The sequence below is a fragment of the Trachymyrmex septentrionalis genome, unplaced genomic scaffold (assembly GCF_001594115.1).
Source record: "Trachymyrmex septentrionalis isolate Tsep2-gDNA-1 unplaced genomic scaffold, Tsep1.0 scaffold63, whole genome shotgun sequence".
In the NCBI taxonomy this organism is placed as follows: domain Eukaryota; kingdom Metazoa; phylum Arthropoda; class Insecta; order Hymenoptera; family Formicidae; genus Trachymyrmex; species Trachymyrmex septentrionalis.
In genome coordinates, this window is record NW_017305811.1 from 19,813 (window position 1) to 31,730 (window position 11,918).

The 11,918-nt window shown below is 31.7% G+C and overlaps 3 protein-coding genes across 7 annotated transcripts in view; 2 read left to right on the forward strand and 1 right to left on the reverse strand.

Annotated features, from left to right (window-relative positions):
- LOC108753055 (NAD-dependent protein deacetylase sirtuin-2) overlaps nt 1–53 on the reverse strand; it is a 4,586-nt gene extending 4,533 nt beyond the window's left edge. The window contains exon 1 of one of the 2 annotated variants that reach the window (XM_018494391.1): nt 8–53. The gene's annotated coding sequence lies outside the window, so the exon portion shown is untranslated. The remainder of the gene's footprint in view (nt 1–7) is intronic. The other variant, XM_018494393.1, reaches the window with a different exon arrangement.
- Nucleotides 54–2,153: 2,100 nt separating this feature from the next.
- LOC108753066 (fumarate hydratase, mitochondrial-like) lies at nt 2,154–9,229 on the forward strand. Its single transcript, XM_018494412.1, has 7 exons — nt 2,154–2,270; nt 5,190–5,327; nt 5,460–5,660; nt 5,761–6,043; nt 8,040–8,302; nt 8,387–8,776; nt 8,912–9,229. The coding sequence occupies exons 1-7, from the start codon at nt 2,154–2,156 to the stop codon at nt 9,038–9,040; spliced, it is 1,521 nt and encodes a 506-aa protein (XP_018349914.1). The 3' UTR covers nt 9,041–9,229.
- A 1,408-nt stretch (nt 9,230–10,637) lies between these two features.
- The window catches only part of LOC108753044 (tubulin polyglutamylase TTLL5), a 37,675-nt gene continuing 36,394 nt past the window's right edge, over nt 10,638–11,918 (forward strand). For all 4 annotated transcript variants that reach the window (XR_001939592.1, XR_001939593.1, XM_018494375.1 and 1 more), the window contains exon 1: nt 10,638–10,835. The gene's annotated coding sequence lies outside the window, so the exon portion shown is untranslated. The remainder of the gene's footprint in view (nt 10,836–11,918) is intronic.

The following is an 11,918-nucleotide window of genomic DNA, read 5'->3' on the forward strand; positions in this document are numbered from 1 at the left end:
TATATACTTGTGATACATTCACTATACAAGCAATCCATTCAATACAATCACCGACGAAATACTATTAAAGATCGTCAACCCTATGCTTAGAGAGAAACCTAAGAGAGGCCATGCCGGTCTTTTTTCTGTTATGGTCGAAATTGCTCGTACACTACCGCCAGTACATCCATTTTTAGTTTGGAAATTACGTGACACATACATTTTCTGACACTATCGAAAATAGATGTGGTTCGTATCTGTACTAAAGCCTGCAGCACACGATGCTTATTTTCCTACTAATTACTAGTAGAATTAAAATCTTGCTACCGTATTGGTTGCGATACTCCCACTGACAGCATCGCAGCCAATACGGTGACAAAAATCTAATCCAGCTAACAATCCAGTAAGAAAACAAGCATCGAGTGCCTCCTATTTAAAACACAGGTCCGAATCTTCTAAAACTAATTTCGGTAAGTATCATTATTTTTAATCTTGATTTGTATATTGTAGTCTCCAAAGAGAATCAATATTTCTTTGTAATCAATAGAAACACTACTGTTATAGGAATTGTACTCCGTTTGTGGAATGACAGATGTAAATACAGGTTGCCATTTTTTCTTTGGACCCTTTAAATATGCTCGGTTGCGCTTCTCTGTTATATCTAGGACTCTAGCCTCAACATGTTAACTATGCGTTTACAAGAGACAGTTTTTTCCGTTTAAATCAGCTTGACGAAATTAGTTTTTATAAGTATATGTAAGCACATGTACACCCACACATGCAGGCATCAGTTAGAGATCTTATAATATAATGTAACGGAGATTCGCAAAATGTTACATGATCGATATATTTTTCTGATTGATTAGAGTAATTTGTAGTAGCTGCTATATTGAATTTACTATCAATATTCAATACACTCAACATCGACTCCTGTCGATGCTGCTATAGAATGATATTAGTAAACTCATCCTTCAATGTTTTGTAAATATTTATTTATTATTTCATGCTTTGCATTAAATGTTGCATACCTTATGTTCAGAATTTACATCTTTCAGTGGCTTAATTTCCACTGAGGGTTTAAACCGGATTAGAATGTAAGAACCAACCAACTACAGTTGTATAGACTGTAACAGGGGAATGCTCGACTGTAGTTGGTTGGTTCTTACATTCTGATCCAGTTTAAAACCTCGGTACAAACTAGGCCATTGATAATAAATTCAATATGACAGCTGCTATGAATTAAGCTCGTGGTAGATAGAAAAACGTAAGGCCGTAACACGTAATCAGTAATGGTCGTCTACAATGGACAATAGCAGTAATGGATTAAAGAGTAGGCATAAAAATTAACAAATCATAGTCGAATATGAGAAGGATAATTAACTATCATTGGTCGATTTCTACGCCTACTTCTAAATCCACTACTGCTGCTGCTGTCCATTGTAGACCATACATAAGGAAATAATCGTAAGATTGGATTTACTATTGGCCTCATGATCTCTACCGTAATTGGGCAATTCGCTTACTGATTACGTCTTTCGGCCTTACGTTTTTATATGTACCATGGGCTTTACTTTAGCTCAATCAGAGAAATATATCTATCACATGGTACTTTGTGAATTTCTGTTACATCATAGAGTCTCTAGGCATCGATGGAATCCGCAAAAGACATATTCCTCAGGCAATAGCGCTTTGCACCGAACGCAGATTGGTGAAAAGTCGGTTATGGGGGTAAAATTTACCTCTGTCGCCCGTTTTTTACCAATCAGCGTTCGGTGCGTTGTCATCAAAGCGCTGTTGTTCGTATGAGGATTCGGGCATAGACCCGTATTCTGAACGCGCTTTTATCGATAAAATCGTATTTTTATCTCTAAAATTCTATAATATATGTGATGTTACGTATAGTATGTTATCGCGCTAACTTTATTATAAGCGTGTTTTGAATACGGGCCATAAATTTAAACAACAGAAAACGGTGGAATCAGCAGAACGAAGCCGCGACCAATCACGAACATTTTACAGTTCCGTGTCCTATGGGAATGCATCCTAATCAAAGTATGATTTTGGAACACACCTTAGGTTTCTTCAGTTGTTCGTTATTCTTGTTATTCCTTCATGTTTTTTCTGTAAAATTTATTGAATACCTGACATAGATTGTCAAAACTTTGAAAACAACGATGTTGAACATACTGAAGTGCCATCTCTCTAATCACAGTTTGCGTCAATTGGAGAAATTGTCGGTTTATTCTTCGTTAAAATTATATTTATCTACTTCGGTAGTCGCTATGAATAAGGTATATACACGACAATCTACAAATATATTTTAATTGTGTTTACGCACACACACACACACGCGCGCGCGCGCGCAGATTTGTATCTCTTATGTAATACTTAATTTTACATAATTTTATATATTAATATTCTTAATTTTGTTAATATTTATTCTTATTAAAGATTCGTAATAATATCATATGTTCTTTAAGTATGTCATTAATTTTCTTTTATAAAAAATGATATTTTGTTTAAATAAAATTTCATGATATTAAAAATATACACACATTTCCAAATAGATATTGTACAAATATTAAAATACAATTTTTAATTATATTTATATATACCTATTTTATATCTACACACACACACACACACACATACGTGCGCGCGCGCGCGCGCGCACACACACACACACACACACACACAAACGCACACGTTTGCTTACATCTTACTTATCATGTTTATCATCATGCAGAGTTGACAGCTTTTGCATTCGATTAACCTTTAGTCTTTCTGCGAGTGTGTTACTGATTACATCTTATATAATTCTAATAAAATGGTGAATAGTTTTAAGTTACTGTTATATTGTATATAACAAAAATAAAATAATATTACTAGGGTAACTGTCCCTATTAATGTCCCTTTTAGCCAATTTGCTTATTACTGAATTAATTACTAAATATTGTAGCTTTAATTTTATCTGCTTGCAATCAATATCGGTTTTTCAACTACTTCTTTTTCTTATAATATTTCTTTAATTTAAAAAATGTTAATACTTTATAATGCTTTTGACAAAATACAAAACATGTTTTTGTTTCTATTAGTGAGTCCTTTAAACGATGATGGCCCTATTAATGTGTCCCAAATTTATGTGCCAATCAACATTTGACTCATTTTAATAGATAGTTACTAAAACAGATAATAAATTTAAGTTAATAGTTTATGTTAATATTACATAAATCATTATTTTAATTATATTTATTTCAAAGTACACTCATAACACAACGTTCTCAGCTCCAATATAGAGCACATTAATAGGGACAAATTTAAAATCTTGCAGTACATATTATTGGATTCACATAAGCTCCTCATAGCTTTCGAAAAATATTTAAAATACTTTAATAGTCAAAAAATAAAATATTATCTTTGAGATATCGTATGCATTAATAATTTAACTTAAAAAAATATGTTTTCTTATTTATTTGTGCTAGTTTTCTTTATGACTTGTTGAAATACGAAAGCACACTAATATGAACAAGCACAGTAATTGGGACAGTTACCCTGTCATTTTTCATTATTTTTTTTAAATTAAAAATAAGAAAAAAATATGTGATAAAAGTTATCACAAGAAATCTATATTTTGTCGCTGTATTTATTTTTTTTAAATAGAACAACTTTCTAGATTTAATTTTAGCTATACACACTGAGGTCCCAGAAATTCCAGTGCAATTTGCTAAATTTAGATTTTTTGTATTCTTAAACTTTTCTTTTTCTTTGTACTTATATATCTCAAAGCTCTTTAATTCTATCTACTTTTACATATTATGGATTTATTCCTTAATCAATTCTCTATTGATCGAAAAAAATTAATTGAAAACATGTCCATTTCTATAGAAGTTAGAGTAACGAATATGGATGGGGTAATGAAGACCCGAATGTATATATATCAAGAGTAGAAAAGAAAGTGTGTATAGCTAAGATTAAAGATCAAATTCGTTTCTTCAAATTACACACACACACACACAGAGTAGTGTATATACAGACTGTATTCCAAAATTTACTGCCAGTGCTGAAAGTATATAGTGATATGATATAAACTATAGATTTTTAGTATTGACAGTAAATTTTGGAAAATAACCACAGAGTGGTGTCCACTTAACTCAAACGTCTTAAATATTTCGTTTATTTCTGATGATACAAAAGAATGTTTCAAATGAAAGTGGAACGGTTTTGAAGAAGATTTTGGTTATGTTGTGTGTTTTTTTTTTTTTTTATAAATACTTTAAAAAGATGAAGGTTATCACCATTTTTTTAAATAGAATTTTATGATTGTTTTTTTACATAATATTAATAGCTCCAATTCTTCTGTATAAAGGTACAAATATCAAAATAATAATTATTTATGGGATATTTTGTACTTTTTTTTGGCATATATTGACATAAAATATTAGATATCTTGTAAACTATTAATTTTTTGACAATTGTATCTTAAAATGAATTAATTGGTATAAAGAAAATTTATAGTTACTTTAAAAAAATATGTAAACAAAATGAATCATTTTTGAAATAACCAACTGTATGTTTTCTTTACACCAATTGATTCTTCTTATTATTCTGTTTATAAAAGTATATTAAAATTATGTTCTCGTGAACTATTAATTATCAAAAAATTAATAGCTCGTGAAATTTAATATTTCATACCAATATGTGCCATAATAAAGTATAAAATCACTCGAAAACTATTGATTTTTGATATCTCTGTTTTAATAATTTTGCAGAATTAGAGAAATTAAAGAATAAATAGAAGAAAATATCTTATGTAAAGATATTTTATAAACCATTAGTTTTTTTAACTTTAAAACTTTTATATGCAGAATTTTTAATTTCTTTATGCAAAGAAATCTATATGGTTCGAATAAGAAAATAAGTAAAGATAATCTTTAGATTTTAGAAAAATAAGATCTACAGAATTATCTACAGAAAACAAACTGTTATATGCTAATATTTATATAATACAACTTTATCAATTCTAATAAATTTTACTGTCATGAAGTATATTAAAGATAAAAACACACAGTGTACATATGTACATAATAATATATGTATACAGAACATATACATATGAGAGTACCTATATTACAAAAGTACCTAATACATACATGATTTAATATATTTTAGTATTATTAATGTGAGTATAATTATATACTTTGTATATGCAGGAAGAAGAATGCAAAGATTACAGAATTGAGAGAGATACATTTGGAGAATTAAAAGTTCCTGCAAACAAATATTATGGTGCACAAACTCTTCGAGCAATGATGAACTTTCCTATTGGTGATACGTTTGAACGTATGCCTGTAAGCAACAGCAATAAACTGACCTTTTTGTTTTTTTTTTTAATTAATACATTTTCTTCTCTCTCTCTCTCTCTCTCTCTCTCTCTCTCTCTCTCGTCTAGTATTTGAAATAACCAATGATTATTTTTACAGTGCAGGCTAGTAATAGCTATGGGTATATTAAAAAAAGCTGCTGCTGAAGCAAATAAAGATTTTAACTTGGATTGTAAAATTGCCGATGCTATTAGTAAGGCAGCAGATGACGTAATAAGCGGAAAGTTATATAATGATCACTTTCCCTTAAATATTTGGCAAACTGGATCTGGCACACAAACTCACATGAATGTTAACGAGGTTAAATATTATATTAATTTCAACAGTATACTAAACTATATCATCATCCTATGAATAATTATTTGATTTAACATATTTAAAATGTATTTAAAATGTTTAGGTTATTGCCAATCGTGCAATTGAAATGCTTGGTGGTGAACTTGGCTCCAAAAAACCTGTACATCCAAATGATCACGTTAATATGGGGCAGAGTAGCAATGATACATTTCCAACAGCTATGCATATAGCTGTTGCCTTAGAAATACATAAAACATTACTTCCAGGATTAGAAGAATTACATAAAGCATTGGAAAATAAGGTAGACGAATGGAAAGATGTTATAAAAATTGGTAGAACACATACCCAGGATGCAGTACCATTAACATTGGGTCAAGAATTTTCAGGTTTATATTTATGCAAACTACATGAATGATTAACGTGAATGATTAATGTGAACGAGACTTTTTTGTATTGAATACAAATAAACGTAGAAATAAACATATTTATACTGATTGACAGGTGAGAACATCTGCCTTGGGTATATCGCGTTCATGAAGAGGACGACTCTAGCCTAGAGCGTGATGTACAATAAGTTGCAAACATTCTGTCATAATGCTTCGCAACAACTAATCAGAAGCATCAATAGTAATTAGTGCTTCTGATTGACTGTCATGAAGCATTGCGACTGGCGACGGTGTATTGGTAACTTATTGTAGACCATGCTTTGGAGCTATATCCAAGAGTACAATAATATATGAGGCACTAAATAACGTGCTTAAGTCCTCCAATCCAATCGTAAAATGTGCGGATCATGGTTGGTCTCTTCGTGGATACGGTATAGTTGTGTTCTCGTAGCAGTGGTTTCTGTAATCTTTGTTACAATGTTCAAATATAGTACCGTTTCGCATTCGGTAACGTTTCTTCTTTGAATTATGCAGTTTATGCAAAATTTCGATGGCTTTAATATTTTCGTTCACAAAAAATTTGAACAACTCGTACGGACAATGGTACTCTATATTGTTTGTTCGCAATAATGACTACATTGCTATGAGATTACAACTATTTAGGCCATGAGGAAACACTCTCATTCTCAAAGTTTTTTGTGTAAATACAAATCAACGTTTACCAATATTGAAATTTGTATTCGTACACAAAAAATCTAGATTATATTTGAACCTCGTATTTGAATTTGGAATCATTCATATCTATACAATAAGGACTGGAGAAAGACATATTTAAAATACTTTTATTAAAATAATATTTATTTAGACAATTGTATTTAATATTTTAGTAGAGCACATGAAAATACTTTGTATTTTGTACTTTAGCATTATAATAACGAAAAATTGAGGGTGCAACCACAATAGAAGGAATAAGGAATTAAGATTTCAATCTGTCAAAAATCAGATACACCGGAATGCACAGTTTCTATAAATTGAAATCGTTATTCCTTATTCCCAATTCCTTATTTCTTCTATTGTGGCTATACCCTGAAAGTATATTTTGTATTTTAAATACTAAAATTGACAGTCAATCTTATTGAATTACAAAATATATAAAACTTTCAATTTTTCGATTTTAAATATAAAATATGTAATACTTTCGTTTTTTTGGCTTTCACGGATATTATCTTCAAAGATGTCAGAAGGTGTTTATCTAATGTTTTTATCATGCATGTTTTTATCTAATGCATCGTAATAATAATAACGTTTCGTGAATCTTGCCATTTGCTTCATCAGAGCGAGGAACACACTATTACTGAGCTGCTCCTCCGCAGAACTCCCTTTATATAGACACTGTAGAAAGAGGCGAGGCTATGTTGAAAAAGAGAGGAGGGAGATTTCCTTGCCTTATCAAAAGAGTAGTCTACTCTTCCATATTCCACTTACATTATAACCTGAATCTCTGTTCAAAGTGTTTGGATGTATTTCTAAAGAGGCCCTCTGTACTTCCTCGAAAAATTGACATTATTGTAGCTATAGTAGCTGTTTTATCGAATAATATTTGATGTCCTGTTGCAATGTAATACTTTCATGTGCTCCGCTAAAATACATACATACAAAATACATTTTTATTGCAAAAATTATACTTTAAATAAAAATTTTAAATGCATGACCAATCCTGCATATAATAGGTCTGTCTTTTATTCCTATGTTAGATTGCACTAGAATTTTCTTTCTCACTTTCGCCAAATCAACATATGCATGCCCTTATTTTAGGTTCCAAAAGTATACATTAGTCAGTCATAAAAAACAGCCTTAGGATTTTTACGCTCATACGCTGTAAGCATCAGTTTCATCCTTATTATCTATTAAATATTAAAGGACGAACGATGCTTACAAGCACTGTAAGCCCAAAACGAAACGCATCTCTAATATGTATTATTAAAATATTTCGCAGGATATGCTGCGCAATTGGAAAATAGTATTAGAAGGGTAAAAGATACACTCCCAAGATTATATCAAGTAGCTCTTGGTGGTACAGCGGTTGGAACTGGATTAAATACGAAAAAAGGCTTTGCAGAAAAGGCAGTTGCAAAAATTGCACAATTCACTGGTTTACCCTTTGTCTGTGCTCCAAATAAATTTGAAGCTCTGGCTACGAACGATGCACTTGTTGAAGTACACGGCTCTTTTAATACAGTAGCTGTTTCTCTAATGAAAGTAGGTATTGACACATAACTAAAAATTATATTTATAATTGCTGATCATTTGTGTCCTAACAGCTTATGTATATAATCTGCACAGATCGCAAATGACATTAGATTCCTTGGAAGTGGACCTAGATGCGGTTTAGGAGAATTAATTCTCCCAGAAAATGAACCGGGAAGTTCTATTATGCCTGGAAAAGTAAATCCTACGCAAACTGAATCAGTGACCATGGTGTGTTGTCAAGTAATGGGTAATCATGTGACAATAAGTATTGGTGGTAGTAATGGACATTTTGAACTTAATGTTTTTAAAACGGTTATGATTGCGAGCGTCTTGAGATCTGCAAGATTGTTAGGCGATGCCTGCTCTTCGTTCGCAAAAAATTGTGTTGTTGGCATTGTTCCTAATATTGAGAATATACAAAGAAATCTGAATCAAAGTTTGATGCTTGTCACAGCATTGAATCCATATATTGGTTATGATAAGGTATTTATAAATTTATGTTTCTTTAGAATGAATATGGAGATGGGAGTTTTTTATAGTATATGTGTATATACACACACACACACACACACAAATTATTATTTTTATGAGGATTTATGTCTATAATTTTTTTTATAGGCTGCTAAAATTGCAAATTATGCACATAAAGAAAAGCTTACACTAAAAGAATCGGCATTAAAACATGGAATATCGGCAGAACAATTCGATCAATGGGTTCGACCCGAACAAATGCTTGGACCGAAATAATTTCTACGTTGAAAAATATTTAATAGAAATATACATGAATATGTATGTATGTATCTATAGTTTCTCCATTCTATTCTATATATTCTAAATATTTCTTTATTTTCAATCATTTCCTGAAAATTCCTTTCGTTTAACTCTCTTGTACTTATCACATGAATAAAGAACCTTGGAAAATAAATAAATAAATGACAAAATTGCACATTTTCATTTTATATGTTATACATATATGAAATATTGTTGAATATTTCACATAAATGATACCTTACAAGGTGTCCGATAAATTTTGACAAAACACTCGCGTGTAGATAAAACTAGAGCCTCCCTGTAAGGCTGTCTAGATAAAATTAGTGATCCTATAATCAGAGTTTAGCGAAAGCCATGGGCATAACTTTCAATTTTGGTTCTTCACCTTGGTCCACTTCGTATTCTTTGAATATATTGCTAAGAAATAGATAGCTACAAGCAGATAAGTAAAATCAGAGAGAATCGAGGGAGAATGAAGTGGAATGAGGGTTCACCCGGAAGCCGCCATTTGTAGTGCACCGTTGAAGTAAAAACGAGACGTGATAAGAACGTGATGGAACGATGCTGCACACGTTAGTATTGTACCGCACTAGTTGTGTGTTGAGACATATATGTACCTACACACACATACGCATTTGCGGAAATTACACTACAAATGGCGGAACCAATCAGAGAAGAGAAACATTCTCTGCTCCACTCTCTCTCGATTCTCTCTTGAGTAAAACCTGTGTTAAAGAGATTAGAAATCGTTCCGAGATCAAAGAGACAAAGATCTCGGACAAAGAAAAAATTAACAAATTACAATTGCGCAATTCGGCCAATTGATCAATTCGATTGGTTTCTTCAGGTAGTGTCGTCACTTATCACGTATTATCTATCACATATTCTAAGGATGGAGTTCCATGAAGCGTATTTGCTGCATATCGCATAACCGTATAACTAATCAATAATCAACGAGGCCTTTGTCCCATGCAACGGATCGTACTTAAGTATCGCCAATCACAGCATTATTCTCTTAGATCTGTTTACAAATTTTGCAAGCAGATTTAAGAGAATGATTCTTGTCGTGATTGGCGATACGTGAATATGGCGATACGCGTCATGGAACAGCAACCTACGCGAAACTACACCAACGGATCGCTTCTGATTGGTCCACCTCATTGGATTCCAGCCTAATGCCTACTGCACACTGGACGCGATGACGCTTGCCGCGCGGCAAATTGAAACGCGATAACCAATAAACACATTAGGAGCTGTAAGCTTATTGGCTACTGCATCACATTTTGCCGCGCGGCAGACGTTTCCGCGTCCAGTGTGCAAAAGCCATGAGTTTAACTTTTGTCGCGCAGTGGAAATTATATATCTATTGCTTCCGAGCAAACGAGACGTTGATTGGCTATCGCGCCAACATCCGTCGCGCGGCAAGCGTTGGCACGCTCTGCTGGAGCTACAAGTGCGAGCGTGCAAAGTGAATATTATACCCCTATATATATCTCTATAGAGATTTATGATCTATGATTGAGAGTGCATATGATTACGTTGATACTTTTGTCACAGGCTGTACCCGGGCATTTAGCATTCGATTGACAGGGGTAGACAGTAGGTAGCGGGATACAGGTAGTAGGAATACAGTATTTATTATACCAGTTATACTCTTTCACGGTATGGTTGTGATTAGTGCCGGTCCGCAAGTATAAAATAAAATAGTTTTCGCGATGTATAGTCACCAGATATATAATTGACAAGGATTAAGTCGTCTGAACGAATTGCGGTAAGTCCCGATAGCTTGCTAATTGTTCAATATTTTTGACAAACACGCAAAGAATATGTTCCGTCAGTGTGACAAGCGTTTTGTTCTCCAATTCGATAGTGTTGCTAACGGACACAGTTCGAACGACATAATAATTTGTTAAGATATGGCATACAGATTTTAGAAAGATTTATTCCTCAAGTGATCTTTTTGCCAAGACTATCGCATAAACAAATTTAACAATTTAATATTATGTATATTTAACTTTTATAATAATTACCGAGTATGTTATACAAAATATTTTCTCTTATGTTACACTCTCTCTTATTTTCAGCGATCTGTATCTTGGTTTTCGAGGTTTGCACGCGAGCAATACTAATGTTGCTAGTGTGTTAGCATTGATTTTTAAAAATTCTTATACTTTAGTCAGTGTTCAAGAGACACACATAAACCTTACAAAATCAATGCTATATATTTTCGTTCGTTATTATCTCAATCAAAGTATATTTTACACAATCAAAACAAATTCATATTTCTCTCGTATTTTGTTTTAAATTCATAATCTTCCTTTCAGTGAAATGAATTCAAAATATTTTTTTTTAGAATCAAATTTAAAAGGCAGTAATATAAAAATTTATCTTCTCAAATCAGTTTTAGTTTATTAATAATTCAAAAAAGATTTTCTTACCATTAGTTTGGAATGTTCGATATTTTAAAATGATGAAAAAATTACTGATTATTCTAATGCTAATATATTTATAGTCAGGCCTTATATTTAAGATTTCCTATGAATACGGACATAAGGATGCATTTTATTTAATATTTGCAACGCTCGTGAGTATTATTTCATCCTTCTTGTTATCAAATTCTAAACAAGAATGAAATAATGCATTCGAGAGTACTGCGAATATTAAGTGGACGCACCCTAAATTATACTTTAAATCGATACGGTTATGTATTTTTTTTAATGATAGAAATAGTATTTTTTGAATTTGTGTTCTAATAGAAAATGTATGAAAATGTATTAAAAAATAAATAACAAAAATTTTAATTTTTTGGTATAAATATTTTATATTAAGTTACTTGGTATATATATATATATAT